This window comes from Leuciscus leuciscus, assembly GCF_965113295.1.
Source record: "Leuciscus leuciscus genome assembly, chromosome: 9".
Taxonomy (NCBI): domain Eukaryota; kingdom Metazoa; phylum Chordata; class Actinopteri; order Cypriniformes; family Leuciscidae; genus Leuciscus; species Leuciscus leuciscus.
The window spans coordinates 2878834-2901771 of NC_138733.1; the positions used below are offsets into that span (position 1 = coordinate 2878834).

The 22938-nt window shown below is 39.0% G+C and overlaps 2 protein-coding genes across 27 annotated transcripts in view; both read left to right on the forward strand.

Moving 5' to 3' along the window:
• LOC309506198 (uncharacterized protein) overlaps window positions 1-22938 on the forward strand; it is a 317689-nt gene that overhangs the window by 198381 nt on the left and 96370 nt on the right. The gene's annotated exons all lie outside the window — the stretch shown is intronic.
• Window positions 37-12125, forward strand: LOC309506411 (uncharacterized protein). 2 transcript variants are annotated; one of them, XM_082180340.1, is made up of 7 exons: window positions 37-212; window positions 1238-1334; window positions 1620-1733; window positions 10591-10704; window positions 11283-11428; window positions 11695-11790; window positions 11989-12125. In XM_082180340.1, the coding sequence occupies exons 2-6, from the start codon at window positions 1285-1287 to the stop codon at window positions 11745-11747; spliced, it is 477 nt and encodes a 158-aa protein (XP_082036466.1). In that variant the 5' UTR covers window positions 37-212; window positions 1238-1284; the 3' UTR covers window positions 11748-11790; window positions 11989-12125. The 2 variants fall into 2 exon arrangements, with proteins under 2 accessions (XP_082036466.1, XP_082036465.1); XM_082180339.1 differs by lacking the exon at window positions 11989-12125 and having other exon boundaries at window positions 60-212; window positions 11283-11408; window positions 11695-11809.

Consider the following 22938-nt stretch of genomic DNA (forward strand, 5'->3'; position numbering starts at 1 on the left):
CTCTCTCTCTCTCTCTCTCTCTCTCTCTCTCTCTCTCTCTCTCACACACACACACACACATATAGAAAGTGAAAGTAAGTTCTCCTACCGCCATTTTGAGCAGACACAATAAGAATAAGAAAGAGCATCAAACGGTCAACGTTTAAGAAGGAATGTGTCTTTATTAAAGCTGGAGGATTTCAGAGACTTTGTCTGGTAAAAGTTTGATCAAGGTGAGTGTTCAAGGTGACTTTCTTATATTAACATGAATCTCTGGAGGGCATTTTAAGTGATTGCTTGTTTGATATAAAACCTTTAATAACGGGTTTCTTTCACTTCAAGATTTGTGTTTCGTGATGTCTGTGATTCTTCAGAAGTTTGACAGCATGTGTGTAAACATGTATAGGCCAATTCACACCTCACACACAAACACGTTTTTTTTTGTTTTTGATCAGTGTGTGTCGATGTGTGTCGGGGTTTGTTTTCTTTTCACCTGAACATGTTCAATCAGCGTTTCTCGGTGTCTGTTATTTTTCATAAAATTCTAAATGCAACGGTGGACTTTGCTGGTCTCTGCGGGGTGAAGGCCCAGTGAGCTTACAAGACAATGTAAAGTTTGTCTCGACGAACTTTTTTTTTATCTAACGTAGTTATCACTGGACGACTTCGCTCTCGCATCTCCCAAAAGTTTCTTTTGTTAGTTTTCTTGACCCATTTTAATGGTTTAATTAAATTGTTGTAACCAATTATTTAAAATGTAATGATTTAAGCAAAACTTTCTTCAAAGTTAAACCAAACTTTTATTTTGACGGGTTGCCGTGTAGACCTTTGAGTCTCTCTGTGTTTTATGATATGACGATAGTTTTTCTCAAATGAAGCTAAAATGCTGCTGAAGTGACTCTCAGAGCGGCTGTGTTGATGAAGTGCATTAATGTCCTCATATAGGCTGAAAACATCGCGAGTGTGTGGTAAATGAAACAGCGCGTCTGTGCCATTCATTCACAGAGACACGCAGAACATACATGATTCCTATTTAAATAGTCTTTATGTGGTTTAATATTGATACTGGTCTATATCGCAATTTTATTTAAGTTTACTGACCTACTTTTCATCTAAAGGTAACTAAGTGACCACCGGAAGTGCGAATACACGGCCTGGCGATTTTGAACGTTCCGAAACCAGGAAATGAGATAAAGGCCTATTAAGAAGGTTTAATCAAAAATCATTTAATTTAGTGTGTGAATGTTTCTTCATTCAGAGTCAGTGGAGGAGATCAAACTCATCAGATTCTCCTTTATCTTCATCATGGCTGATTCACAAGGATCCAGAGATGGAGATTTTCCTCCAGGATGCAGGTACTTTCAACAAACACTGTTAAATATTGTGTTACATCACATAAAAAGGGTTACCCACCCCACAGACACACAGATCAAATAAAGTGTACAGAATTTTTTTTTTTTTTTTTTTTTGCCTGTGTTTTTGTTTTGAAACTAACATGAAATATTAAATAATAAAAAAATCATAAAGTTTCTTCAAAGTGCTTTTTGATGAAAGATGAATGTTTATATTAATATGGTTCCTCTCATAAAGAATGAACACAGTAATCTAAAGGATTAAACTGAATCTGTTCTCTGTTCCAGTTCAGTCCAGCAGAAGAGCTCAAACCCAGAGTCCAGCTGTGTGTCTATGAAGAGTAACCGCTCTATGGATCATCCAATAATGTTTAAGAGTGGAGACAAACGGCCTGATCTCAGGTATATCATTTCTATAAAAAGTTATGCTTATAGTATTTTATTTTTATGAAATCATTATTAATATACAGCAGTTTAATGATCTTAAGTTCAAATCCTGTAAGTTTCAGTCTATTAAAGGGGTGGTTGATTTTGATTTGACTTTTCTAACTTTAGTTAGTGTGTAATGTTGCTGTTTGAGCTTAAACAACATCTGCAAAGTTACAACGCTCAAAGTTCAAAGCAAAGGGAGATATTTGCTTTTAAAGAAATCATTTTAAGCACTACAACACACGTCTGGTAGAGACTCGGCTGAACGATTTTGGAAAATAATCTAATTGCAATTTTTTTTCCAATATTGCGATTACATTTAAGTTCTTTATCTTCTGTATTATTCGACAAAGACAAGCAATAAATCATTGTATAGTAGGGATGGGAATCTTTAGGCATCTCATGATCTACTTTTTTCTTAATTAATCTTATTAATAACACTTAAAATCTTTATTTAATTACATGTGTAATTATACGTATTTAAAAAAATAATTATTAAAAAAAACATGTTACATGTTCAGAATTTTTAACAGGCTATATAAACTAATAGCTTCAAAATATAAAAGCTAGTAAATAACAAAGAGAAAAAAAAAAAACATATTACAAGCAATAAACAAAGAGTGCTTTCAGTATATAAAAGGCTGTCTGAACGCTTCCATTCAAGAGCTGTGAGTGATTTTTTTTCTCAGTTTAGATACGATAAGCTGCATTCACACTAATGCACAGGGGCCGTATTCACAAAGAATTTTATCTTACCGCTAGGAGTACTCCTAAATCGCACTAAAAGATTTTAGCTAGGAGTTTTCTCTTAAAAGTTATTCACAACGCCTTTCAGACCTACTCTTAGTAAAGAAAAATGAAAACTCCTAAACTAAGAGTGAGTCTTCGTTGCTATGGATGACGTCATTACTCATGCACGAGCTAGACTGAAGTGACCACCTTGATTGGCTGATGATTGTAACGCGGGAATGATTCCAAACACCTCCCCTACGATGATGAGTGACAGGTGACAGGTCTGAGAATGCGTGCGCTACACAAGTAGTGCGAAGGACGGAAGATGATGAATAACTGAATAAATAGCCTAAATGAATAAAGAGTAAGGCAAAACAAATAGCCTAGTAGCCTAATGAAACATATGGATTGATGCAATATCTTTGCAACATTATTGAATTAATCTGTCACTATATGCCTCTGCCTACGTTTGCAAAGAGTAGAACATTTTAATTTGATTCACAATGAAAAGTTACAATTAGTTTACATGCAGTGAGTAGCCTAGTTTTGGTTGTTGTTGGTGGCGTTATTGCATCTCTAGTTATGCCTACAATGCAAAATTGTTCCCTCGCGATTGGAAGCTCCTGTAGCCGCCGCATACGCATTTCAAATCATCGCAATGTGAAATGCCACAGAAAGTGGTTTGTGAATAGGTCTTAGTGAGTTAGGAGTCCTCTCGACTTCTTTTAAGCTGTCCCAGGCTTAGATGCTACTTTTAGGGCTAAAATGCTTCGTGAATTACTCTTAGTCAAAAAAATTAAGAGTCCTAAAGTTACGAGTGACACGCCCATTATTTTTAGGAGTTGCTCCTAAATTCGCCAGTTAGGAGCTACTTTTAGCCTTAAAATTCTTTGTGAATACGGCCCCAGATCTCTTTTGAAATATAAGATGTGGTTTGTCCTGTTGGTTTAAGATATAACTGACCATGTTTACATTAATTTCGCGTCATAAAAGTATTTTGAGATGCAAGTACATTTAACCAATGAGTCGCTCACAGAGTATTTTAGATTGAAAGCAGCCTTCTCAGTGATTTTCATATCTTTAATATATAAGCCAACTGCGTTCCAAAAGACATAAATGATGCCTTAGTAGAGCATTTGTGAGGAAAATTCCGGCAGGCGAGACCGCGCACTGCAAGAGTAACATCAAGCAAAGCGGCAACCTGTGCGATAAAGCCCGTGAATGTCCTTGTAATTCACTTAAACCTTTCCAAACTTTATGAAAGATTATTTTTCGGAAGCTTCGAGCGGTGTCGTGAGAGAGAGAGAGAGGGAGGGAGAGAGAGAGAGAGAGGGGGAGAGAGAGAGAGAGAGAGAGAGAGAGAGAGGGGGAGAGAGAGAGAGAGAGAGAGAGGGGGAGAGAGAGAGAGAGAGAGAGAGGGGGAGAGAGAGAGAGGGGGAGAGAGAGAGAGAGGGGGAGAGAGAGAGAGGGGGAGAGGGGGAGGGTTTTTTTTTTTAAAACCCTAAGACCAATTGATCATCATGTACAACACATAGAACCTCATTGATACACCAGATTTCACAAAAAGCAGGTACATTATTTGTGAGACTGTAATATGTAAATTCCATTCTCAATCTTGCTGCCACCAGACTCATACACATTACTCTAGAATTTGTTGCTGCCAACTCTAGGCCCTTGTTTTTTCTTGTTTTCCATATGGCCAATTTTGCTGTCCCTATTAAATAATTCAATAAACATACTCTCCTTCTTAATAAAAATCTATATTTCAACCCTCCTATAAATTTTTTGTCTGAAAATTCTTCTGCAAACCCCTGAAACCAAGCTGCAAGTAATTCAAACAAATCATTTAATCTATTACATTTTAAAAACAGATGCTCTAGATCTTCACCCTCACCACAAAACCTACACTGTCCCCCCACTGCTGGGTTCAGGTGCGCCACATGCCTGTCCGTAGCTATCGCCCCATGTATGATCCTCCACTGCAGATCACCAGTTCGCTTTTCTACAGGGAGTTTGTACAGGGTCCTCCACCTGTCTCTAACAAGGAAGTCTGGTCCCAACAACCCTAGCCATCTGGAAGCTTTTTGTCTCTTCAGTGATCTCTGGTGTATCACCTTAACTGCTGTGTGGTAAAGTGCCTTCTTCGAAGCACAATCCAGATACTCCAGTTGAGGTGTCTGTAAATTCAAGATAGAATCGGCAACCTCCCCTTCATTCTCATCACACATTAGTGACGAAATCTTGATCCTTGGAAAAACTTTCATGTCATTCTGATTTGACATTTGTCCTGTTGCTATACTTTCTCCATAAGTTCTTTGTACTGCCAGAGAGATTTCCTCCATCATTTTTAAAACAAGTCTCTGTGATCGTAAACCAGTCACTTCCTTAATATTTTCGACAGATTTCCATCCATCTTTATCCATTAGATGACCCAGCTTCACGATACCATTCCTGAGCAGACATGCTCGCACATTTACTGAGGACAAAAGTCTGGTCTGGATCATGTTGTTAAAAAACAATGGTTCCTCAGGAGCCCAGTGAATAGAACTGCTCCCATCTCTGTCCACCTTTAAAACATTTCTCCACACATGAAACATTGTCCGATAAAAAGGAGTAATTTCGGACAAATTCATATCCTCCAGTTTCATTAAAAACAGGTGTTTATCAAGACCAAGCCCACCTGCCCTCTGCAAGATGGCACATGCTGTAGGAGTCCATAACAAGTCTTTTTGATAAAGAAATCTTTTTGCTGCTTGTAATCTGAACGCGTGGATACGACTCTTAACGTCCACCAGGCCATGTCCTCCTTCGCAAACTGGCAAAAAGATCACTGATGCTCGGACCCAGTGCTCGCCACTCCAGAAAAAATTGACCAATTTCCTCTGAATTTCACATATAATGTCCTCAGGTGGATCCATGACTACACACCTGTGCCATAGTGTAGACGCTGCCAGGTTATTGGCGACCAGAACTCTCCCTCTATAAGACAACTGTGGTAATAGCCATTCCCACTTAGACAATCGGGCAGACACCTTATCCAGCATACCCTCCCAATTCTTCATTTGATATTGTCTATTGCCTATAAAAACTCCCAACACTTTTAAACCTTCCCTTCCCCATCTCAAGCCACCTGGAAGTTGTGGATATCCTACCTCGTCCCACTGACCCATAATATAACCCTCACTTTTCTCCCAATTTACTTTGGCAGTGGACGCTTTTTCATAAAGCTTAATATTCTCATTTAAACTCCTAATATCCTCTTGCCTCGTGATAAACACCGTAATATCATCTGCATAAGCAGACAAAACTAATTTAACACTTTCACTTCCATTTTGAAATAACACACCTTGTAAATGTTTTTTAAGTCTATGTAAGAGAGGTTCAATCATTAGGCTATACAGCTGCCCAGACAATGGACAGCCTTGTCTGATCCCTCTACCAAGAGGTACTGGAGCACTAAGACCCCCACCAGCCTTTACCATGATAAACACATCGGAGTATAACAATTTTACATATGATAAAAAATTTTCACCAAAACCAAAATGTTTTAAAACATTAAACAGATACCCATGATCCACCCTGTCAAATGCCTTTTCTTGGTCTAATGATACAATTCCAAGATCACTATTATTAAGGTGGCTAAAGTCAACTAAATCTCGTAACACAAATATATTGTCTATAATAGATCTCTCTGGAACACAATACGTTTGATCTTTATCAATCAAAAACTCTAAACAATGCTTAATTCTATTAGCCAGACATTTTGACAGTATCTTATAATCCAGACATAGTAGGGACACTGGTCTCCAATTTTTCAATAAACATAAATCCCTTTTTTTGGTAGCAGTGAGAGGACTGCACGTCGACAACTTAAGGGGAGTGATTTTTCTTTAAAACAATTTAAAAACACTTCATACAAATCCACTCCAACTAGATTCCAAAATTGCTTATAAAATTCAACTGGCAATCCGTCTATTCCTGGAGACCGACCTGAAGACAGTTGCTGCATTGCCTCTGTGAGTTCCTTAAAAGTAATTTCATTATCCAGCAATTTCTTATGTCCATCTGGTAACTTTGGTAAATCAAACAGTAATTCCTCAGTACTTTTAGAGTCACATGATTCTTTACTATATAATGACGCATAAAAATTCACTGCCATTTTTCTGATTTCCACCGGATCAGAGGTTATAGTTCCATTTGCACGACGAAGATGATGCATCTGTTTCTGTTGAACATTTTTCTTTTCCAGGTTAAAAAAATAAGAACTAGGAGCATCATATCTTTAATCGAGCAAACCTTGCTCTAATCAGTGCTCCCTTAGTCCGTTCCTGTAAAAAAGATCCAAGTTCCATTCTCTTCTTTTCCAAAAAGTCTTTCTGCACAGTTCCAGGATTATCCATAATTTCTTTTTCTAACTGCACAATGTCCTTTTCAGTTTTTGTACTGTTACTTTAATTTGAGAGGAAGAATGCAAGGTATATTCTGACAAAAAACTCTTATTTGGGCTTTTCCCACTTCCCACCACTGGCTAATATTTTCAAAAAAACTCTTTTTCAATTTCCACTCATTCCAAAACATTGTAAATCTTTCACAAAACAAAACATCTTGTAACAGTTTAACATTAAAATGCCAATAATATGTACGTCTTGACAATTCTTTCATGTTAAGATCTAAACCAACCATATGATGATCTGAAAAAGCATTTGGTGAATGAAAAACGTTCATTATTCTGTTGTTCCATATTTTTCCAAGATAAAACCGGTCCAATCTAGCCCCACAAACAATATTATCAGTCACTTTAACCCATGTGTACTGTCTTTCCATTCCATTCCTTACTCTCCATATATCTATCAAACCTCTTTTTCCCATTATTTTGGATAGTACTAACTAGATTGATTATGAGGTTCTTCACCATTTCTATCAACAGTGAAATCTGTTGTACAGTTCCAGTCTCCCCCTACAATAATACACACACCATCATCAATTTTCTTAAGAGATTCATTCAGTTTCATAAAAAACCTCACCCTTTCTGACCCATTATTCGGGGCATATACATTTACAAAAGCAAACAGAAAACCCTCAAACTCTATTTTTGTTATTATAATCCTCCCCTTTTCAATTTCCTCAACATTTAAAATATTAACATTCATATTCTTTGAAAATAAAATAGCAACTCCAGCACTATTATTTGACCCATGACTTAAGACGAGCTTTCCACCCCACCACATACCCCATTCTATTCATTATTATTATCAGTATGTGTTTCCTGTAAAAATGCAACATTAATCTGTTTTATTTTCAAAAATCTGAAACCATTGCCAATTTCTTCCTGTCCCTACCCCCATTTATATTTAAGGAACCAACCCTCAAACACTCCATAGATAGATGAAAGGATAGAAGGGATAGAAAAAGAAACCATTGTAAGAGAGACACCCTGTGCAACTTAATCATTGCTTTAATATTTGAAGCACGAGATTTACCCTGACGTAATTTCGTTAAGAGTTTCTTCAAACGAAATCTCTTCTTCTTACTTAGTTCGTCATGGTTACCGTTCTCTGTAGCATAATTACTGAAGCAATAAACTTATCCACATCTGGGAAGAAGTCATTTACTTCAACTATCTTACAAAAGTTACATCCAAGAAATCATTTATTTTCCTGCAATGTATACAATTCTCCCATAACTTGGGAACCAAATTCAGAAATTTCCGAACAAGCATCGTCATCCACCATCTCATTGTCATCATTACTCATTTCAAAGCCCTGTGATGTTTCAGGTTGTGGCTCAATTTCACTTCCACCAGCCTCACTAATCACCATTTCTACACCTACTCCACTTACTTCTGCTGTCACTGTAACTTCATCGGCCCTCATCATTCTCTCGGTATCCCTACTTTGGTTCACAACAACAGTGGGCTCCTCGCTAGGCCTCGTACTATCACCCACAGCAACACCACCATCATGTACTTCACTCACAGCCTGAGGTTGTATTCCTCGATTTATTTCACGATTCCCATCATCGCGTATTCTCAACATTCTGAGCCTTATGTGGACATGCAACCCTCTTATGCCCAATGTCTCCACATTCAAAGCATTTATTATTCCCGGTACTCGCATACACCAGATACGACTTTCCTTCATGCCCCAGTCTAAAAGAAACATTCAAATCTTGTTCATTCAGAAACATAAAAACTTGTCTTCTGAATGATAACACGTGCTTCAAGGCCTCATTTTTGCATCCAAGAGAAATCATTTTAACTGGACTAGCAAACTTTCCGTAACTCGCAAGAGCTCGTTCAATTTCACTATTCTTAATGAATGGCGGCACATTTGATATCGTCACTCTAGTAGTAGGTGTAACCAGCGGTGAAACAGTAATAAAGGTACCACTTACCACAACGCCGTTGCTTATCAGACGATTAACCAAATTTTCTTCTTTCACGAAAATCACCACCGCCTTATTCATTCGAGAAGCCGAGCAAATATTGTCGTAGCCGATCTGCTCCCCAGCCGCGATCAATACATCCTCCACATTTACGCCAGGTTCCGCCATGCACCTGACCCCATGACGGAGCGAGAGAAGGGATGCCATCTCAGCTCCGTCAAACTTTCCAAACAACTCACAAAACTTACAGCTCACCTATCCAATACAATTAATTCCTTACTTATCCGTCATAACTTCCAAGTGAAAGAAAATAAATGAAAAAAAGAAATAGGAAAAACCGCCCTCTCACCGCGTTCACCTGCACTCACACACACCCAAACGCTCCCGCATGCAGAGAGAGGAGAGAGAGAGAGAGAGAGAGAGAGAGAGGGGGAGAGAGAGAGAGAGAGAGAGAGGGAGAGAGAGAGAGAGAGAGAGTGAGAGAGAGAGGGAGAGAGAGGAGAGAGAGAGAGAGAGAGAGAGAGAGAGAGAGAGAGGGGGAGAGAGAGAGAGAGAGAGAGAGGGGGAGAGAGAGAGAGAGAGAGAGAGGGGGAGAGAGAGAGGAGAGAGAGAGAGAGGAGAGAGAGAGAGAGAGAGAGAGAGGAAGAGGAGAGAGAGAGAGAGAGAGAGGGGGAGAGAGAGAGAGAGAGAGAGGAGATGGGGGAGAGGAGAGAGAGAGAGAGAGAGAGGGAGATTAGAAGCAAGCAGAATACGGTTGTTTCTAAAGCACATGCAACGTCATCACGCATCTGTGTTTAAAAACTAAGCTCAGACTCGATTCTGAAGAGTGTAATCGCAGCTTTTGCGGTTAAAAAATTGCATTTCATCATATTGTGATATTATCGCAAATGCAATTAATCGTTCAGCCCTAGTAGAGACTACACGACATTCCTCCAGGGTTAGTGACATCACTAACCCTAACATTGACATAAACCCCGCCCCCCGGTTAGTGACATCACTAACCCTAACATTGACATAAACCGTGCCACTGGGAACACAGTCCAAGTTAAGAAGAGGAAGAGTTGTTGTAGTCGAGCACATTTGTGAGTCTGCTCAAGCTGTCGCATCCGTCTTTCACATGCAATACAGTACGCAACACAAATGCAATAGCATGTCACTCTGTAGGCATCTTACAACAGTTCCCACACGAGCGATTTATAGATTATCATGACAGAAAATGCTAATCAAAGACTTGAAGATAGTTAACTCCACATCAGCTACATACATTCATCAACTAACCATTCAGAAACGTCCTGTTGCTTCTACATGTTGTCACTTCTTCTTGAGTCTCTCCATCATTGTCCGACTCCAGTTTAATCATGAAAGGCAGGACAGTTTCTGATATTTTAGTGCTTGTCTGCGTGATTGGAATTGTTTTTATGACGCTTGTAGTGACATTAATGAACTTATGGAAACAATGTCTGCCTATGGGACCTGGTAGAGAAAAAAAGCTGTCTCAAGAGAAGTCAAAAATGAAATAAGAAAAGCAAAAATCCAGTACAAGAATACAATTGAAAATCAATATAATAGTGGGGATCTAAAGGAAGCCTGGCAAGGTATTAAAACTATGGCAGCCATTAATCAGCCTGTATGCAGAACAGGGCAACCAATAAAATTGAATGGTATAGACGACGGCAGATTTGCCGGACACTTCTGAATCTGTTCTCTGTTCCAGTTCAGTCCAGCAGAAGAGCTCAAACCCAGAGTCCAGCTGTGTGTCTATGAAGAGTAACCGCTCTATGGATCTGCCAGTACATTTTAAGAGTGGAGACAAACGGCCAGATCTCAGGTATATTATTTCTATAAAGATGTGCTTATACAGTAGTATGACACTTTTGAATTAGACATATAATTTATCAAAGTCAGTCAGTCAGTCTAATACTAGCAATGACATCAAGTAAATGTAAGCTGAGATTTTTTCCACCTTTATATAATCGAGTGTAAAATTGAGTGGATTTTTCTAAACGCTGGTTCAGATTTGTAGAAAGCTGGTCAGAACAGTGATGTTTCACAGCAAGAGCACCGTTACTAGAGTACAGTAAGGTGGTTTATCTTTACAGGTCAGCTAAACATTGGTCTCTTTACTCGGTTGAGTCTTCGTCCTCCATTGTGTCTTTGAGAAGAGTCATGTGATCGAGGGTGATGTTCACCTGAGTTGAAGTCATTCTAAAATTATATAGTTGATTTCAATTTGTTTGTTTGAATTTTTTTAATCATGCTTAACATTTGCAAACGAGCAAGTTCATTTCTTAAATTATTATAATCAACATTTCAAACACAGTGCAAAACACCACTGTAACCCAGTTACAGACATTAAAGTAAAAGTGCACAACATTTATAAGTCTGTCTGCTTTTTATTTTACTTAGTTTTAAAACCAGTTCAGTCCAGCAGAAGAGCTCAAACCCAGAGTCCAGCTGTGTGTTTATGAGGAGTAACTGGTCTATGGAGCCGCCATACCAGTTTAAGAGTGGAGACACACAGCCTAATCTCAGGTATATCATTTCTATAAAAAGTATGCTTATAGTATTTGATTTTTATGAAATAATTATTAATATACAGCAGTTTAATGATCTCTATTTGAACCAAACAATTCTAAGTTGAAATCCTGCAAGTTTCAGTCTATTAATGATGATCATTGAGCCCTTGTGTAAAGCTCTATGTATTATATTGTTAATACATTCACACACTGTAAAAGCTGTTGGTCTGTTACTCAGTTAATGACACAATTACATCAATATCAGTGTGTCTGATTCTTTACCCTCTTCATTCTGATTTAAGGTCAAATCTTCTATCCAGACCAGTTAAAAACAAAACTGTGTTCAAGCCTGTGATTCAACCACAAGACTTTAATGAAAGCATGTGTCCTGGTTTCAGGTAAAATGGAGTAAAATTGCAAAAAAACATGTTGTTTAATTTTAGATGTTGCACTTCTCATCACACATCACTCATACACGTGATTAATAATTGAAACCTAATGATGTTCTTGTCCCATAATGACAAAAAATCTATTTTGTAATTTACGGCTATTTACTTCTCTAACTTGTGTAATAATGTGGTAATTTAATCTTACAGCCGTGACTCTAAACCTGCTGAAGTCCTCAACACATTGAGATCAAATCTGAGAGAGAAGTTTGAGTGTTTGTATGAGGGAATATCAAAGCAGGGAAACCCAACACTCCTGAATGAGATCTACACAGAGCTCTACATCACAGAGAGTGGAAGTGGAGAGATCAATAATGAGCATGAGGTGAGACAGATTGAGACACAGTCCAGGAGAGCAGAAACAGAGGACACACCGATCAAATGCAGTGACATCTTTAGACCTTTACCTGGACAAGACAAACCCATCAGAACTGTGCTGACAAAGGGAGTCGCTGGCATTGGGAAAACTGTCTCTGTGCAGAAGTTCATCCTGGACTGGGCTGAAGGGAAAGAGAATCAGGACGTCCAGCTCATATTTCCACTTGCTTTCAGAGAGCTCAACTTGATGAAGGACAAAACACTCAGTCTTTCAGATCTTCTTCATGTCTTTTTTCCTAAAACCAAAGAAATGGAAATATCCAGTGATGAGTATAAAGTGTTGTTCATCTTTGATGGTCTGGATGAGTGTCGTCTCTCTCTGGATTTTCAGAGCGATGTGAGGTTGTGTGATGTGACTGAATCAGCCTCAGTGGACGAGCTGCTGACGAACCTCATTGTGGGGAATCTGCTTCCCTCTGCTCTCATCTGGATCACCTCCAGACCAGCAGCAGCGGATCTCGTCCCCTCTGAGTGTGTCCATCGAGTGACAGAGGTACGAGGCTTCAGTGACACACAGAAGGAGGAATACTTCAGGAAGAGAATCAGAGATCAGAGTCTGGCCGACAGGATCATCTCACACCTGAAGTCATCAAGGAGCCTCTTTATTATGTGTCACATCCCAGTGTTCTGCTGGATCTCAGCCACTGTTCTAGAGAAGATGTTGAGTGAAGCAGAGAGAGGAGAGATTCCCAAGACTCTCACTCAAATGTACACACACTTCCTGCTCATTCAGACCAACATCAAACATGAGAAGGACTATGAGAAGAAAGTGAAAGATGAAGACATGATTGTCAAACTGGGGAAACTGGCTTATCAGCAGCTTGAGAAAGGCAACCTGATCTTCTATGAGGAAGACCTGAGAGAGTGTGGCATTGATGAGACAGAAGCATCAGTTTACTCAGGATTGTGCACTCAGATCTTCAGAGAGGAGTTGGGCTTGTATCAGGGGAAAGTCTTCAGCTTTGTTCATCTGAGCATTCAGGAACATCTAGCAGCTCTATATGTGCATCTCTCCTTTATCAACAATAACATCAATGTGTTTGACCAGATTACCAAACCCACTAATGGAGACACAGTGTCACTATCGGATCTCCATCAGAGAGCTGTGGATGAGGCTTTACACAGTAGAAATGGGCATCTGGACCTTTTCCTTCGTTTCCTTCTGGGTCTGTCAGTGAAGTCTAATCAGAGTCTCTTACAAGAACTAAAGACACAGACAGCAAACAGCTCTCACAACAATGAGGAAACAGTTGACTATATTAAAGAAAAGATCAGTGAGAATCCCTCTCCAGATAAATACATCAATCTGTTTCACTGTCTGAATGAACTGGGTGATCTTTCTCTAGTGAACGAAGCTGAACCTCATACGTATGGAGGATTAAGTGATGTGAAACTCTCCTCGTCTCAGTGGTCAGCTTTAGTGTTTGTGTTGTTGTCCTCAGAGGAGACACTGCAGGAGTTTAACCTGAGCGACTTCATTAGAGACAGAAATGATCAGTAAGTAACACTGAGTGCAATCATTACAGTCTAAAACATTATGAACAAAGAGAAACTCAGAGATCAGAGGTGTTTAAATCACGAGGCACAGATTGATTTCTGGGATATTGTACATAATTTGTGGGTGTTTCTCAAACCGTGGCTGTGTCCTAGTAAGCTGGCGCGGATTAATGCACAGGCTTACATAGGCTGCAGCCTAGGGGCCCCACGTGTTCAGGGGGCCTCGGATTGGCCAGACAATTTTTTTATTTTTTTGGGGGGGGGGATTCCAGTTTGGATGGGCCAGGGCTGCGTTCTCCGAAACTACCTTAACGCTACATCGTTCTTAAGTTGTACCTTAAGAAGTACCTTATCGTTAATACGTGGTTTCCGAAACCTTCTTAGTTAAGTATACCTTCTGTAAGTCATACTTTCGTAAGGTTGGTCTGGACCACTCTTAGCTTTACCTTATCACTGTTGCAGGTCTATATGAATATAATTCTGAAGTTTTAATACACCCAGACAGTGTTCAGTTAGGCTAATTCAAGTGTTTTCATGCAAAGAATAAAATTGTCATTACAATGATTGTTGTTAGAATTTTAATTATATTATTATATAATACAATTTTATAAATGTATTTTAATTAAAGAGCGCTTTTAAAGGCCAGTGAAATAGGCTACTGTCAGTTAAGTCCTATTCGGACGCTAATATTGTTTCTCATGGGCTCGTACAGTATTTTAAACATTTACAGGGGTAAGTCTGTGATTTTAGAGCCGTCCGAATCCATATCAGTGTTTTTTTTCACCCAACCCGCGTAAAAATCCCTGGCCAAATTAATACCTACTGTTTTTTGACAAACAGATCGTGTGGTAGCCTAATTTAATTGCCGTCTGAATCCACATCTCTGAGTTTACAAAAAGAGATTCAAAATCCACTGTTTAAATCCTTTTTGTTCACTGCCGAGCACCGTACGTGACGTACACTTTTATTTACTGAAATGCTGGAAAGTATTTATAAGAACAATATTTCATCGCAGCTCCACCTCAGCGAACAAAAATGGGAAAGAGAAGAAAGCACATAAAAAATTAAAATGGTTATTATGGCAGCAATATAGGCTACAGTATGATAGCCTACAATTTTAAAATATGTAGGAAAGGCTAATATAGGCTAGTATAGTTTGGATTATTTTTTAAAATATCCCATGAGTCCTAATAAATGCAATTTAAACTATTTCTGAAGTGCTTATTTTATAAAAAAAAAAAAAAAAAACACCGCTTTCTCACATAAACGAGAGAATAATTGATTCTCGAGCCATCGATATAAACATTCAGCACCATCGCCACGGACAGCTCCGGGTAACGTTGCACGTAAGAAGGTATATCTTAAGCAGCTTCCTAAGGTATAGATCGGGGAACACACCTAGAAATGGTATAGCTTCAGTTAAGTTATACCTTAAGAGCAGAGCTCGAATTGAGTCAAGTCTTATGGGGGGTCCCCAAGTTTTTTTTGGGCGGGGGTTGGTTAGTCTCGCAATATACACTTTATACAAAATATACAGTATATTTGATCATAATATGCGTATATATACTATTTATTAAAAACGCTGGATAAAGAATTGTGTATATATATATAATTCTTCTTTTAAATTACTTACTAAAGTAATATGGATTTAGAGGGTGAAAATTTCTAACCTCCCAAAGACCAAACTCAAAATTTTCTAGTGACTGATAACATCTAAATTTTGCAATTGGCCCAAGTGAAATTCTGTAAATTAAATTTTATAATTTACAGATTTTCACTTGGGCCAATTGAAAAATTTAGATGTTATCAGTCACTAGAAAATTTTGAGTTAGGGAGGTTAGAATTTTTTTACAGTGTACTTAGTATATATATATATATAAACTCAGTCTCTTTTGCCACAACTGAAATGGAGAACTGAACATAACTATATATAATGTGTTACATAGAAATGTAGAAAACACGTTTCGGCCCAGATCCGGCCCACATCTGGCACTTGTGGAATGCGGATCTGACCCACATGCAGCGTGGAATGATGACAGTTGGGCGGCTCACTCCTGTTTGCCAGATCTGGGCCACAAGCAGGCCATAGCAATGCCACATGTCAGCCAAGAGCAAAGAAATAAACCAGAACTGGACCTTATCTGAGCCGCAAAACCTGTGTATATTAAATATGGAGTCATTTCAGCCTTAATAAGCCTGTTAACAAGCAGAATCACTGAAGGAAAGAAGAGAACAGAAAAAGAGTCGAGCAGAAACACAAGAACTACAACTGACTTCAGCCACAGTCTAAGATGAACTGAAGCGAAAAGGAGACATTAAATCTGTGAAGATCTCAGCAGAGGAGGATTAAACAACTCCACAAACAGCATCTTAGACTGTGGCTGAAGTCAGTTGTAGTTCTTGTGTTTCTGCTCGTCTCTTTTTCTGTCCTCTTCTTTCCTTCAGTGATTCTGCTTGTTAACAGGCTTATTAAGGCTGAAATGACTCTATATTTAATATCAGACTTTGTGGCTCAGATAAGGTCCGTTTATCAATGACAGCCTTTAGATTTCGATTGTAAAACTAATTAAAATATAAACTAATGGTTTAAAAATGTGTTATTTGTTAAGTGACCATGGTATAAGCGGGTTAATGCCCTGCGAGGTGTCCATTGTCAGGTATTAATGGACTTCGGCGGAGGCAACCGTCCGACGCGCATTAATACCTGACAATGGACACCTCGTCGGGCATTAACCCTTACTTATCCATCTTCATCGAGATCTCTAGCACTCCTGTAGAACCAGGAGGACTATTAATAATGAAAAATTAGTAACTTAAGCCTAAGTGTTTCCAATTTATGCAAGGAATACAAAAGCCCCGGCATGGAGTGGACAGATATAAAGTACAGTAGAAAGATATACAGAGAGAAACAATTACCCCTCAAAAAAGTCAGTAAGAAGCTTTCTTTTCCCGACTGGTAGTGGAGGTTTATTTTTCTCCATTTTTTAAAAAGCTAAAATTAGCTTCACCGGAGCGGCGAACAAACAAACAATCCTGTCAGTCAACGATGTCATGCGCGCGCACAGCGCTCTTTAGATGTGGGGCGGGGCGTTTACATTTTAAAGAGACAACTAGCTATAAACAAACTTAAAATAAATGATTGTAAATAATCAATTCACGAAATGTACTCTATCCATTGCATGCATTTAATCAGATTTGTCATTATTATTTTTACTAAAATAAAAATATCTGAGGGACCCCCCTAATTCTATTTTTTATTTCTTATGGGGGGTCCCTAATACCTTATGGGGGGTCCCGGATCCCCCCAGCCCCCCCTCAATTCGAGCACTGCTTAAGAGTCTTCGTAGCGCGCTAAGAGACAACGTTATCGGAGAACGCACCCCAGAACGTTAAATAAAAAACGTTATCTAATCACTGTTTAACCTAATAAAAATTACTGACTAATATACTGTTAAATTATCTGTGACTATACAGATTTTAATAGCTTTGTTGCATTGTAAAAAAGTTTCGGTGCATAGGACGGACCTATCCGCGATCGCTCTCCGTGGTTCTGACCAAAGAAGAGCGCTTTGGAATCTCCATTACGCATCATAAGCATCATTCCTGGGCTGCGTTTCCCGATAACGCTCGCTGTCTCTTAGCACGCTACGAAGACTCTTAAGGTATAACTTAACTAAAGGTTAAACCATTGCTAGGCGTCTTCAGGGCTATCATCCACTCGCGAGGCAGAGGCGCTGAGAGGCAGAGGCGCTGGCGCCCTCCTAGCAATGGCGCTGGTCGCGCTAGCATCCTGGGGTGGCAGAGACGAAGATGTAGGTGATGATGTGGGTCTCAGCTCTCTTCATTTCCTGGTTGCAGCGATGACTCCGAGACTGTACGTGCGCGTTTAAGGTACCTAAACAACGACTGTTGTAACAGGGCCGAGGGCTGGGTTGGAAAATATGTGACGTAATTATGTTTTTTAATTTAATCAATGTTGATTATGAAAGTGAGCATGCAGCATGAGAAAGATATGATACATCATGAGATGTGCAATATGTCTGGAGACATGGGTAAAACATTTTGACCACTTCATTAAGTTTTGTTTTGTAGTCTCTTTTTTAAAAGATTTTCGTTTTGTATAAATTGTATCTTAATTTTGATCAATGTTTTATCAACAATTTGCCTGTATTTATTAAATAACAAGCAAATATATAGCAGACAGTGTAATAAGGCGCCGACACGATCACTTGCATTGCATGTGAACTGGAGGGCGCCGAAACTCAGCTTGTGCCTCACAGATTTGAGAAATATAGGCTATCTATTATAGAAAGTTTGAAATGTCTACTTTTAAACGAAAATATTAAAAACTAAAATAAATAGGCTAGCCTACTCTCTGAATATGTAATATGAAATGTGCTTTTCTTTTTGGCGTTCATGGCGAGACCACATCATCAACTTCATCTTTACTGCGACACAGAAAACACCAGTTTATTAATAAATAATTAATAAATGTCTCCTTGTGGTCGTGCGCTTGAGTGCGGCTATATTATGTAAACGCTCATCTATCTGGTATATAGCCTAAGTAATTAAATTAATATAAAGGGGCGATTTGTCCACGAATGGCTTAAATGAACAACTACTAGTCGACTAGAAAAAAACTTTAGTCGGAGGCAGCCCATATTCCACATATTTGCAGGCCATTCTGGGTTGAGCGAGCGACCCTGAGCGGAATGAGCAAGCGGAATATTCAGAAATGCGCTCTCCGCTCACATGCTCTGATCGGAACAAACCCGAACCACTGTCTGCTGAACTTGCGCAGAAACATCAAAGACAGGTTAGACATAACCAGTTTTTAAAATAATTTTTTTTAAACTAATATTTAGACTATTTTAGCACAAATTATGAGCTTATTGCCGATTTTTTATAATTCTTGACAAAATTAGAACATATTAAAAAAATATATATTTTTTTTTTGAAGAAAAGTTTTTGATGGGCCTGTTGAAAAGTGGGTGGGCCTAAGCCCGTCAGGGCGCGAACAAAAGAAGACCCTAATTGGCCCATAAGAAACATTTAAAAAAAACAAGCAGGTGATTGGGTAGATGTGAATTGGTTATCCAATAAGCTGCTGCTGGTCAAATCATGTCAATCATTTTCATTTACGTCACTGCTATTGCTGGACGACATAGTGGCAGAATGGCTGAAAGAAAGCATGAAAGTGGACCTCACACAAAGAGCAGCCTAGGGGCCCCAGACAACCTTAATCCGCCCCTGCTAGTAAGGCTGCATATCTCGACTGCCACGTCATCAAGCGCCTCTGAAGGCCGTCTCAGTTTGAAGGATCTTTTGAAGACAGACTTCATTTGTGTCTTTAATTCTGCTCATTTTGAAGGAAGCATCAAGTGTGTCCTTCGTGTTCAATCTCCCACAATCCTTTGCACACATTCCAATTCACGTAAAAGAACTGATGGAAAAAGAGTCGGCACTGAGTTTATCTGAGTTCATTATGAAATGCCGTCGTGGCCAGCATTTACCCGCTATATCTCTATAGTTACCATAAACTTAGCAGCTTTAAAAAACCAATCATCATTCCTAATGCCGAAACCTGACAGCCAATCCGAGTCAGAGTAGGGCAGAATTGTTTTCAAAGTCTTTAACACCGCGAGTCTGATGACACACTGCCGAACAAAGAACCGCACGTCGGAAAGCAAGCCTGAGGTAAGTTTTCTTGCAATGTTAACTGTCCTGTCAGATACAGACAGCGATGTTGCCAATGTCATTATTTTTAGAAGAGGGCGGGATAATATCGCGAGCGGGCGCGGCCGCCGTGAGCGCTGAGCGAGCAGGAACGAGTAGTGAGTTGTCGTCGAAAAAGATGGATAATGCAAAAAAGCTGTCGGGGGCTAAACATAGAAAAAGAAAGAGAGGAAAGGAGATGGCATGTCAATTGATGCAACAGCAGCTAAATAAGTGGATGGTGAAAGGCTACAGGTGACGTCCAGGCATGTAGGCTAAGGCCGGGTTCACACCGGACGCAGAAGCGGCGCGGAACGGAGGCCGCTTCCTTTCGGCGCCCATGTTAACCTATGGTGTCGTTCACACCAGACGCGGAGCGCCGCGCCCGGCCTGCGCCGTGAAGCGCCAGTTTCGGCGTCTGGTCTATTTTTTGCGCGTCCATTCCGGCAGGAAGTCACACCAAGAAACACGAGACGTCCGGTCAATTGTCAAAATAAAAGCAATTTTCAAATTAAAATACCGCGAGTGACAAATGCGATCATATTTGTGTATCTAAACAGACTAGAAAGATGAAAACAAACAAAGAAAAACACTGTCTACCATATTCTCTCTCTGGCTGCGTGTGTGTCTCGACAACGGACAACGGATTAATAAAAGAAGTGTACAAACTTCTTGGTTACAGAAACATGGTGTATTCATTTTATGAGGTTATTTACTTACCCATGATGTAAAAAATAGCTCTGAATAAACAACAACTGAGCAGAAGCGCTTGTCAACCGCCGCGGAGAATACGCGTCTGGTGTGAACAGGCTAGGCGCCGGACCGCGCGTGATTTTCCATTCCGCGCCGCTTCGGCGTCCGGTGTGAACCAGGCGTAATGCCATCGGGACTACCGGGAGATTCCCGGTGGGCCGACGTGCTTTTTGGGCCGATATATCTCATACTTTTTTGTTTCGTTTTTTGTCTTAACGGCCCATAAAACTTGTACATCGGCGGCCCATTCATTTTGTTTTGCTTAATTGGCGGCGCTGGGTTAGTGCGTAATTAGTGTGTAATGCATTGGTCAATAAAAAGTCAGCGTTAGTTTTTTTTTTTTTTTTTGACACCCCATGAAACACGTAGATCAGCGGCCCATTTGGTTATTTTCTTGATTGACACTGGGCTAGCCCAATCACACCTTTAAAGTATAGAAATATACTCTTTCAAGTATAGAAATTAGTACAAAACTAATTATGAAAGTTTCCTGTATTTTTCAGTGCATTTGTTTTACAATATATGGCTATTACTATCATGGGATTAATATTATAACTATTATTATGTAGTAGTAATGTAGACAGACACTGTAACTAAAATAATTTTTCTTTGTTCAATTTTCACCAGGTTTGTGTCGTGACCGTGGGGCGGGAACATGTGTGACGTAGCCATGCACACTTACTAGAGCGTCTCATTCTAGTGTTTAATGCTGAGGACTCGAGTCTACAAGCCTCAGAAGGACCCGAGGAACTTCATTAATATTACAATTCATTTGTCCCACAATAATTTCACAGCACATCACCGCATAACTGACGCGCTGTGAGGATAAAAGATTAGATTAACCTACTTCTCATTTCAAAAACAACTTGTTTAACACAAAATACTTATTGATTCATAAAAATACGCATTAAGAAAATAAATGAGATTAATCTCTCGTCGTCTCATGGAGAATATGTGCCGTTAATGCAGCGTCAGATGCCAAAAGCTCTGTTAGTTTATACTGTCAGTTTCTGTAGTGAATAATTGACTGGCGTCTGAGACTTCTTCACCGGCATAACTCTCACACAAAGTTTGCACATGGCTGTGGGATATAATATACAATGGATCGCCTTCATGGTTTAAAATGGAAATATATTTTTTTCACCAGTTGCTCGCAAAATGATGGACAATGATTGACATTTCGTGCGCTTCATTTCCCGTGATAAAACAAGTAGCAAGTTAAACAAGTTGGTAAATAAACAAGTAACAACCAGCAAATCCGTGTGCTTAAAGTTTCTACGAATAATTTGTTGATGCAGGAACACAAATACTTTTTTTCTTGAGCCAATTCAGGAGTTAAATGTCTCCATGGTGATAACCATAGCAACCCACAGGACAAACAAATCTGATATGTTATAATAGTGTTGTAGTGTAAATGCAGACTAATAGACCTGCCACTGCAACACTGACAAGATAAAGAGAAAACAAATCTGTCTTGGCTGAATACGATTAGTAGCTTCTACAGTTATAGATACTAAAACTACTTTTTCACATGTCCTTTTTAAAACGGTGTTTAATTAGAAAAATATTTGAGGGTATTTAGTAAGAAATGTAATGTATTATTTACTCATGATAGTAATTATTATTATTAACATTATTATTATTATTATTATTATTAGCATTAATAATGAACTTATTTATTTTGTATTTTACAATAGTGTCACACAGAACACAGCAGATGAAGTTCTCCAGAAGCTGATGCCTGTGGTTACAGCAACTAGATCAGCTCTGTAAGTATCACTGAGAACAAGCATCACTGTTAAAACATTATTACATTTCTTACTTAAACATTATAAATTAATGGTTTAACAAATAATATGAGTGTCACACTTCAGCTTTTAAACCCTCCACCTATCTGACCTGATTTGTGATCTATGTAACCATTTTTTATGATATTTGTGTGAGAAATTTATTTTCAAATATATGCATTTTAATTGTATGTATATAAACATTTATATTTAGACTTTTTTATATATTAATTTTAATTTAATATATAAGTTAATACATTTAAGGAAAATACAGATGTATAAAACACATTCCATTATATCAGTTTTATATAATCTTTCTGTCATGAGGAAGGTGTGTTTTCCTTCTCTTTCTCTCTCTCTCTCTCTCTCTCTCTCTCTCTCTCTCTCTCTCTCTCTCTCTCTCTCTCTCTCTCTCTCTCTCTCTCTCTCTCCCTCTCTCCCTCTGTCTCTCCCTCTCTCTCTCTCTCTCTCACCCTCTCTCTCCGCTCTCTCTCTCTCTCTCACCCTCTCTCTCTCTCTCTCTCTCTCTCTCCCTCCCTCCCTCCCTCTCTCTCTCTCCCTCTCTCTCACCCTCTCTCTCTCTCTCTCACCCTCTCTCTCTCTTTCTCTCTCTCTCTCTCTCTCTCTCTCACCCTCTCTCTCTCTCTCTCTCCCTCTCTCTCTCGCTCTCTCTCTCTCTCACCCTCTCTCTCTCTCCCTCTCTCTCGCTCTCTCTCTCTCTCCCCCTCTCCCTATCTCCCTATCATATCACCATATCTGTGGAAATCTTGAAAAAAATAATAATAATGCTATCAGTCAAATTCATCTTTACTCTGTTTATTTTGTGTTATTTTAAAAAAAGAAGTCAAGTCAAGTTTATTTGTATAGCGCTTTTCACAATACAGATTGTATCAAAGCAGCTTCACAGTATTAAATTAAAATAATACAACAAAGTTTGTTTCAAGAGGAATTTATTGATTGATAAAATTAA

Excerpts from the sequence above, each read along its gene's own strand:
- LOC309506411 (XM_082180339.1), top strand. The coding sequence starts at position 1,285 with ATGGCTGATTCACAAGGATCCAGAGATGGAGATTTTCCTCCAGGATGC. Across the intron at positions 10,705-11,282 it reads GACAAACGGCCAGATCTCAG|TTTTAAAACCAGTTCAGTCC; the intron begins GTATATTATTTC and ends TATTTTACTTAG. Across the intron at positions 11,409-11,694 it reads GACACACAGCCTAATCTCAG|GTCAAATCTTCTATCCAGAC; the intron begins GTATATCATTTC and ends TTCTGATTTAAG.